At 62.6% G+C, this 9,252-nt stretch overlaps 1 protein-coding gene across 1 annotated transcript in view; it reads left to right on the top strand.

Moving 5' to 3' along the window:
- The first annotated feature begins 34 nt into the window (after positions 1–34).
- The window catches only part of MMEL1 (membrane metalloendopeptidase like 1), a 29,210-nt gene continuing 19,992 nt past the window's right edge, over positions 35–9,252 (top strand). Inside the window, exons 1-3 of the mRNA XM_040987587.1 lie at positions 35–89; positions 4,006–4,060; positions 7,672–7,808. Of these exons, the coding sequence (XP_040843521.1) occupies positions 35–89; positions 4,006–4,060; positions 7,672–7,808 (247 nt within the window). The remainder of the gene's footprint in view (positions 90–4,005; positions 4,061–7,671; positions 7,809–9,252) is intronic.

Here is a 9,252-nt window from a genome sequence, read left to right as displayed (position 1 = left end):
AGGACTGCCTGGTGTCTCCAGCCCAGTGCCGGACATGTCCACCTGCAGGATAGCCAGCCCCCTGGAAGCAGAGCGAGAGTCATCCCGAGGTCAGGGTCCCGGCTCTGGCTGCTGCAGGCACCCCAGGGCCTCGCGCGTTTGCTGGGCACAGAGCGGCCTTCCCTGCCACGTCGTCACTGGCTGTGCCCCTTCTCCGTCGAGAGGCCGGGAGGGGCCAGGAGCGAGGCCTTGCCTTCCCACCTGCCATCCCCTGTGCCTGCTGACCCTCAGCCCTCCACCTCTGACCTGGGCTCCTCCCCCTTGGTCTCGGGCCGCAGACCACCGCCTTCCCTGGTGGAGGCTGTCCCTCCCAGGGCAGAGGGTGAAGGGCCCAGGTGCCAGCAGCATAGTGCCAGCCACCGGCAGGACCAGGGGCCAGGGAGCCCACCGAGGACTCTGGCCTCATGTCCCCCGCCCTCCCCATGCAGAACCCCCGTTTTGCGTGGAGTTTCCTGCTGCCCAGTTGTCCCTCCCCCGTCCATTGTCTGTCCTCCCGTGTCCACCTCAGCACTCCTGTGCGTCACACACCTTGACTGACAGCCCCGGGAGCCGGGGCGGGACCAAGGCAATGCTCAGGCAGTGAGGGGGCAGGAGTAGGGGCCTGGCTCCCCCTCCCAGGGAGGGGCGTCCTCACTGGTCCCCGCCAGGCCTGAGACCTGTCCCCCACCCCCGGGAGTCCTGCCCTCTCCCTCCAGGAAGGCCGTGAACGGACCAAGCTCAGACCCCAGGGGAGGAAGCCAGGAGGTGGGTTATAGAAGGGCATTCAGAATCCTTGCAGCTGACTCTCCCCTGGAGGTGCCAGGAGCAGTTGATAAGGAGCTGAATGAGCAGGCTACCTCCTGGTCGCAGGCTGAGAGAGAACCTGCTGGAGGAACTCGCTGTTTTGGGGAGTACCTTGCTGTTGAGATGTAAATGGCTCAAGCCCCTCCTCTGCGGAGACCTGCCTGACAACCTTCCCTTAAAGTCCGGTGCTGTTCATAAACTCGGGCTATTGACCCCCAGAGTCGCGTGTGTTATCGGCTCCGTGCACCAAGTCCATTGCTGTGGGACAGCGACAACACTCTGAATTATTTCAAATAGCAATGAAATTATCCAGGTTTTGTCTCTACCTTTGCCAGTTCTATGGATCCTACGGAATTCACAAAGTCGAGGCTTGGTTTCAGAATTTTGAACAATCTAGAGATGCAAATACGTTGGTTAAAAGTACATTTGACCGGGCATGCTAACGAGTAGGTCAGATTTGATAGCAAAGGGAAGCAACTTCTCAGGCGAGAAGGCGTTAAATGAACTCTCCCCAGCAGCGGGTCGTGAAGAGCCTGCTCCCCTCCAGGTCCCTGAGATCCGCCCAGACTCCATAATGTCAGCTGTTGACTCCCAAGCTATCCACCAGAGACTTTCAGCCGTTCTGCTTGCTCAGAACATTAATCTGGAAAGGCTTTCTCTCGCTGCATTCAGATGAAAATTTAGGTGCGCCACTCACAGACTCAACTTAATTCAAGTAAGAGGCTCCCTTACAAAGTTCTCACAGTTCAAGATGTTGTAGCCAATTTAACTATCTCAGCACTTTTAACTTATAGCCCGCAGACACAAAAAGATACAACAGTTTAAAGACAGGACAGACACACGGTCAACAACGTAGGCCCTCTGAAAGGAAAATCATCCAGAGGGGACACGCCCACTCCTCCTTAGGCAATTTGGTGCCTGACCTGGAGAGGCCTTCCGGCCCACTCACCAGGCACAAACGCCTGACCCATTCTAGTCTTCCTGCCCCCTCACTGGACGCAAAAACAAAAATCAGCTGAAAAAGGAAACAGATCAGAATGAAAAAGGAAAAATAAGAAAAAATTAGCTGGCAAAGAAAAGTTAGGTGGCACTCACCCGACACACCTGGGGATCCCGGACGAGCCCCCAAATGTTGTGCCAGATTTTGAGATCCCCAGAAAGTCACTGAGTCTGAAGTCGGTGCTAAGGCATAAAGGGCAGTTTATTCAGGTTAGCCCAGGTCTCCCAGCCCCCTCCCCCAGCAGGGCTGGGCAGGTGCAGCCGAGGCTGCTGCAGGACCCGCAGGGCAGGAAAAGAGTGAGGTTCAACAGCAGAGGGTTCCTATACATTTCAGGCCAATAATTATACAGTCATGATTGGTCAGTTTATCTGTTAACTTTCAAAAAGAACAAGTTGGCAGGCTCGTGACCTGCCAGGTGTCCGCCGGGTGTCACGTAGACCGTCAGGCCGGGAGTTCACACAGCCCCAGCCGAGCTAGTGAGGCAGAATCACAAAGGCAGAAAACACCTGGGTTCTTCCGTGTCAGGCATGCTTCCCCACACACTCTCTGAATGTGCCTCACTGCTCCCTTGCCACCTCATGGCTGCCCAGCCACTTCCTCCCTTCCACTGAGATGACGTCTCTGCCCCTTGCCCAGGTCCACAGCCAGGGGTCCCTGCACCGTCAACATCCCTGCAGGTGCCTTCCTCCGGGAGGGGCAGCTCAGGGTACCGTGGGGTCCTATGGGCCCATGCCAACGCCAGCGCCCTTTCACTGCCCAGTCCACAACCTGGCCTTCTAGGAAGCTGCATGAAGCTGCAGGTGCTGCCACCATGGCAACCACCCAACACAGCTCCGCCCTCCACAGCTCAGGGCTGAGCTCTGCCGGACACCCTCCCCAACCTGTCCTGCGGGCACTGGCCTCAATCCAGCTAGCTCCACAGGGGCACAGGTGACAGTATGGCTGGCTCGACATGTCACTGCGTGCTCTGGGCCATCAGTCTGGACCCCCGCCTGGCCCCACCCCCAGTTCAGGATGCCCCCACCTTCCTCCCCAGGAAATGCAGAGCCAGGAGTGGTGGCCACAGGTGTACCCCCTGCGACTCAGAGAGCCTGGGAGCAGGAAAGGCATGGGTCCACGTGACAGAGGCCAGCCTGGACACACACTGACCCGGGGCAGATGGGGGGAGGTGTCCTCCTGAGCCCCCTTCATGGCTGCCCCCGGAACCTGCATTCGGCTGCACCTTACACCCCCCACACCAGCCTAGAGTGGGCGGGGCTGAGTCACTGGGCCCCGCCCTTTCCCCTCCTGGGCTGAGCACCCACCCCCAGGTGCAGGTGCTGGGCCTGGCTTGGGCTCGAGGGGGGGCTGCATGCAGGGAGGCCAGGGTGGGCCTGGCTTGGGCTGGAGGGGGGCTGCATGCAGGGAGGCCAGGGTGGGCCTGGCTTGGGCTGAGGGGGGGCTGCGTGCAGGGAGGCCAGGGTGGGCCTGGCTTGGGCTGGAGGGGGGCTGCGTGCAGGGAGGCCAGGGAGGTGGAGGGGGAGGCATCCAGTCTGTTCCTCCAAGGCGTCCCACCTTGGGGTGGAGAAGCCCGAGGCCACCCAGGGGACTTGCTGACCCCTGGCCTCCCCTGGCCGTCAGAGAAGGAGCATCTGGCTGGACCCAGGCCCGCTCGTGCCCCCCGGGAATGGCAGGGGAGGGGAAGGGATCCCAGCCTCTCACTTCCCCACTGCTCCCTCAGGACTGCAGTCCTGACCTGCAGGGGCTGAGTCAACGCCTCCTCCCCGCAGGGCCCACCTGCAGGTGACACAAAGCGTCTAGCAGCAAGGGACTCCCTGGGTCACACAGGAGGACAGGTCCAGGCCAGGCAAGACCCGCCTGTGCAACTCTGCAGGGAATGCTGGGTCTCAGCCTGCTCTGCCCAGCCCCGGCCCCCATAGCCAGCAGGTCAGGATCCGTGGTTCCCACAGTGACTCCTGGAGGACGTGCTCCAACCCCAGGTGCCCAGCCAGGGCCCCTGTCCCTGAGGGCTAGAGTGTCCGTTTCACAGGCTTCCTCAGGAGCTGAAAAGGACTCAGGGTGGAGCCCCCCCAGGCAACCTCGCCCTGCCTCCAGCCACTTGCATCAGGCCCCAAAGCCCCTCACCCATCCCAGGACCCTCCCAGGCAGTGCTGGCAATGAGCACAGCCAACTTCTCCCTTCAGGCTGCGTGTTCAGGGACGAAGGGGACACGGCCGAGGCCCAGGGCCAGCACCGCAGGCAAGGCAGCCGCTTTTCCCCCCTCCCCCGCCATAGAACGCGGCCTGAGCAGGAGGGCTCCTTCCATGGAACCCAGGCGGCATCACAAAGGGAGCCAGAAGCCAGGAAGCAGCCCGGCCCCACGTGACGCAGCCACCCACGGGCCTCCCAGGGAGGCCACCCCCTTGCCGGCGGGCACAACTGAAAACCACCCTGACCCAACCTTCCCTCCCGGAGCTGAGACCAGAGGCTGAGGTCGGTCACTGCAGGAGGCCAGCAGAGCTCCTGCACCAGCCTCACCCCTTCCTGGGTCCCCCCAGCCCCACCCCATGTGGCTGTACTGGGCCACTCGGACCCCCTGCTCCTCCTCCCACAGAACGCTCCGGTGGCCTAGGGTTGTACTGTGCCCATGCCTTTCTGGCTCCTCAAGTGCCCACAAGTCAGAAGGAAGTGAACTCACAGGATGCAGGGGTGAGTCTGTTTCTGCTAAGACAAGAAGGGGTGAGGTGAGAGGACACCTGTGCAGGAGTGAGGAAGGTGAGGTGAAGCGAGTCGTCCTGTGCAGGGGTGAGGAGGGGTGAGGTGAGGCGAGTCGCCCTGTGCAGGGATGAGGAGGGGGTGAGGTGAGGTGAGTCGTCCTGTGAAGAGGTGAGGTGAGGTGAGGTGAGTCATCCTGTGCAGGAGTGAGGAAGGGTGAGGTGAGGTGAGGTAAGGCGAATCATCCTGTGCAGGGGTGAGGAGGGGTGAGGTGAAGCGAGTCGTTCTGTGCAGGGGTGAGGTGAGGTGAGGTGAGGTGAGTCGTCCTGTGAAGGAGTGAGAAGGGGTGAGGTGAGGCGAGTCGTCCTGTGCAGGGGTGAGGAGGATGAGGTGAGGTGAGTCGTCCTGTGAAGAGGTGAGGTGAGGTGAGGCTAGTCATCCTGTGCAGGAGTGAGGAAGGGTGAGGTAAGTTGAGGCAAGTCATCCTGTGCAGGGTGAGGGATGTGAGACCTGAGTCACAGGTGCTTCCTGATTGACCCATTCATTCATTCATTCATGCTGCATTTGTTCAGTGGGTGTTGCCTGATACCCCGGGGAAAAGTCCTGGAGGTCCCTAAGAGGGAGCGAGAAAAGACAGGGGCCAGGGAGAGGCGAAAACACACACACGGGAGGGCACACACACGGGAGGGCACAGACATGAGAGGGTACAGACAGGGAGAGCACAGACAGGGAGGGCACAGACAGGGAGGGCACAGACAGGGAGAACACAGACAAGGAGGGCACAGACAGGGAGGGTACAGACAAGGAGGGCACAGACAAGGAGGGCACACACACGGGGAGGGCACAGACATGAGAGGGTACAGACAGGGAGGGCACACACACACGGGAGGGCACACACAGGGAGGGCACAGACAGGGAGGGCACACACAGGAGGGCACAGACAGGGAGGGCACAGACAGGGAGGGCACAGACAGGGAGGGCACACACACAGGAGGGCACAGACAGGGAGGGCACACACAGGGAGGGCACAGACAGGGAGGGCACACACACAGGAGGGCACAGACAGGGAGGGCACAGACAAGGAGGGCACACACATGGGGAGGGCACAGACATGGGAGGGCACAGACATGAGAGGGCACAGACAGGGAGGGCACAGACAGGGAGGGCACACACACATGGGAGGGCACAGACATGGGAGGGCACAGACATGAGAGGGCACAGACAGGGAGGGCACAGACAAGGAGGGCACAGACAAGGAGGGCACAGACAAGGAGGGCACAGACAGGGAGGGCACAGACAGGGAGGGCGCACACATGGGGAGGGCACAGACAGGGAGGGCACAGACAGGGAGGGCACAGACAGGGAGGGCACACACACATGGGAGGGCACAGACATGGGAGGGCACAGACATGAGAGGGTACAGACAGGGAGGGCACAGACAGGGAGGGCACACACACATGGGAGGGCACAGACAGGGAGGGCACACACACGGGAGGGCACAGACAAGGAGGGCACAGACAGGGAGGGCACAGACAGGGAGGGCGCACACATGGGGAGGGCACAGACAGGGAGGGCACAGACATGAGAGGGCACAGACAGGGAGGGCACAGACAGGGAGGGCACACACACATGGGAGGGCACAGACAGGGAGGGCACAGACAGGGAGGGCACACACACATGGGAGGGCACACACACGGGAGGGCACAGACAAGGAGGGCACAGACAGGGAGGGCACAGACAGGGAGGGCGCACACATGGGGAGGGCACAGACAGGGAGGGCACAGACAGGGAGGGCACACACAGGAGGGCACACACATGGGGAGGGCACACACACGGGAGGGCACACACAGGGGAGGGCACACATGGGAGGGCACAGACATGGGGAGGGCACAGACAGGGAGGGCACAGACAGGGAGGGCACACATGGGAGGGCACAGACAGGGAGGGCACACACATGGGGAGGGCACACACATGGGGAGGGCACACACAGGGAGGGCACACACAGGAGGGCACACACATGGGGAGGGCACACACAGGGAGGGCACACACATGGGGAGGGCACAAACAGGGAGGGCACACACATGAGAGGGCACACACACGGGAGGGCACAGCGTGCAGCACACGCCTGAGCCTTCTGGATTGACGATGGAGGTCAGGGTGGGGCAGGGCACCTGGGGGTCCCGACACAGGCTCCCCCAGGAGGGACTCTGAGCACAGAGCAGGGACCTCTGATCCCCAAGCACCATGTCGCACCTCCAAGCTGAGGGACCTCTCCAAGGGACAGGGGATTTGGGAGGTACAGGGGTGAGACAGAGAGGCAGGTTGCCTGCACATGGACTTGGAAGCCCTGGGCTGGAGGCCACAGGAGGGCTCCGTGGGGCAGGGCAGCAGGGCACCCTGGGGTCGTCCGAGGGCGGGGGGGGGGTAGCATATGAATGTCAAGGAAATCCCTGGGTACTGCTGGGAGAGAAGCTCTTGCCCAGGAACAGGAAGTGGAGAGAGGTGGCTGACTGGCAAGGCAGAGCAGGAGGGAGGGCGTGAGCCTGGGCAACATGAAGTGCAAATCCGGGAAGTGGGGCATCTCCCAGCCCGGTGGGCACATCCCCTCAGGGCAGGCGCTGGCTGTGGTGCCACCCTCCTGCTGTGGTTGGGTCCATGGCTGCTTCCCCAGGGCTGGGCTAGGAGCGCCAACCAGGGGTGTGTGCACACACGGCTCCCACGTGCACACACGTGTATGCTTACTCATGAGCAGGTTCACACACGTGTGCACACACTAGGGCATGTTGGTACCCACGCCAGCCCTAGGCTCCAACAACAAAGTTGGGTGGGAAGCCCAGTGGCCCACCAGCGCCCCCTACCAGCGCCGGGGCTACAGCTCCAGGACGCCTTGCAGGGAAGACCCCTTAGAGTGCCCACCCAACCATGAGTGGGCATTCCTGGACCACTCTGTGCCCCCTGCAGAGGACTCCCCAAGCAGAGATGCTGGCCAGGCAGGGCTGGGATGGGGAGGGAGCCGGGGACAGAATGCTCCAAAGCTCCGGGCGCCGGCTCCCAGCCAGATCAGCCCCTCCAGCCTCGGCCGCCCTGAGCTCCCCTTGCCTCCTCCAGCCCTGACCCTGCCCGGCCTGCTGCTCACTGCTGGCCCTTCTGTGCAGAGCCTGGCTGATGGGGAAGCCGCAGAGCCCCGTGGGGCCTGGACACAGGCGCTGGCGCTTCCTGGAGGGCGGGCTGCTGCTGCTGCTGCTGTTGCTGGCCGCTGCCCTCGCCGCCCTGGGCGTCCTCTACAACAGAGGTGAGTGGCCGCCGCTGCCCCGGGCTGCTGCGCCAGCGGGAGCCCGCTCGCGCCCGGCTGCCGGGAGGGACACCGACCTGCAGGGTTCCTCTCTGGCGGCGGCCGCCCGCTCCGCTCCGCCGACTGCCGCAGCCCAGCCCCCGCCGCCCCGCCGCTGCCATCCCGGGGGGCTCACCTGGCCGCCGCCCAACGGGGGAGCCCCGCTGCCGGCCACCCCGCCGACCTTGCCGGGGGCGCCACGACCTGGCCTCTGCTCCTTGCCAGACGGCAGGAGGAGGCCGGGCTAGGCGCCCCAGAACCCCCGCCCCCAGTGCGGACCGACAGGGAAGGGGCAAGGCACCCGTACCTCTGGCAGACCGGCCCCCTCTGAGCTGGTGTGTGCAGCCAGGCCAGCTCTGCCGGTGGTCGCGGAACTGCGTTTAGAATGGAACTGCAAATGCCATTGGAGGTGGGGGTAGGGACCCTCCCAACCTCCACGTGGTCTCTGGGGTGAGGGGTCTAGGGCAGAACAGGCGCTCACCCCAACAGCTCCCGTGGCAGGGACACCCTGCAGGACACGGCTGCCCGCCCCCCCAGCCTCTGCCTCCCCCCGCCCAGCCGGCTCACAGGCAGTTGTTAACCGTTCGTTTCTATGTATCTCCTTCTGCTGTAATTTTGTCCTTCACTTGAAATTTGTTTGGAATCCTTTTGTTATCTTTGAATTTTCAGGGTCCAGGGACCACAGCAGCCCCGGGGAGCACCGGGGAGAGGGGACAGCCCACGGGTAGTTTGGGGTCACCTTGTACTGGGCTATGCTGTGCTCGGCCACCATCAATCCAATGTGTGTGCTCCTGGGCGGCCACTGGGGCTGGCTGCAGCGTGGGCCACACCCAGCAGCTTGCACACCTGCGCCCTGCCCATCTGCCGGTGAAGGCGTGTTAGGTCCCGGGTTATCCGCGCAGTCCTCAGGTGACGTGTTATAGCCCAACCCACACCTGCTCCCTGACATGGCCTGCTCTAACGCGGAGCAAGCGTGCGTGAGTTTAGAAGCAGCCCTCGCGGGCACCGTGCAGCGGGCACTACGTGGTGGAGACGGGTACCCTCCTGCCCTGTGGTGTCAGGGACGCTCAGTCGCGCCTACCTGCTTGTCGCTGTCACGGTGTGTTTGACCTCCAGCTGTCCTGCGCTCTGCCCGCCTCTCCCAGAGGGCCCATCCGCACACTGTTCTGTTGCTGTTTTGCCACCTAACCCTCCACCTTCGCTGGAACTGACACCTGATTTCCACGGGGAGTGTGGACATCACACAGTTCTAACTTTTAGATGCTCAGCTTAGTTTTTTTTCTATTTATTGGCTATTGGAGTCATGTGTGTGTGTCCCCCACAGCCAGAAGCAACTTCTCCGTCGGGCCGTTCTGTGGTGTGTCACAGCCGGGCTGGGAGAAATGCCACAGGCCTTTCCTCTCGC

The sequence above is a fragment of the Ochotona curzoniae genome, unplaced genomic scaffold, assembly GCF_017591425.1.
Source record: "Ochotona curzoniae isolate NIBS_2020 unplaced genomic scaffold, NIBS_Ocur_1.0 contig_4792, whole genome shotgun sequence".
Taxonomy (NCBI): Eukaryota; Metazoa; Chordata; class Mammalia; order Lagomorpha; family Ochotonidae; genus Ochotona; species Ochotona curzoniae.
This window is presented reverse-complemented; position numbering and strand designations above follow the sequence as displayed.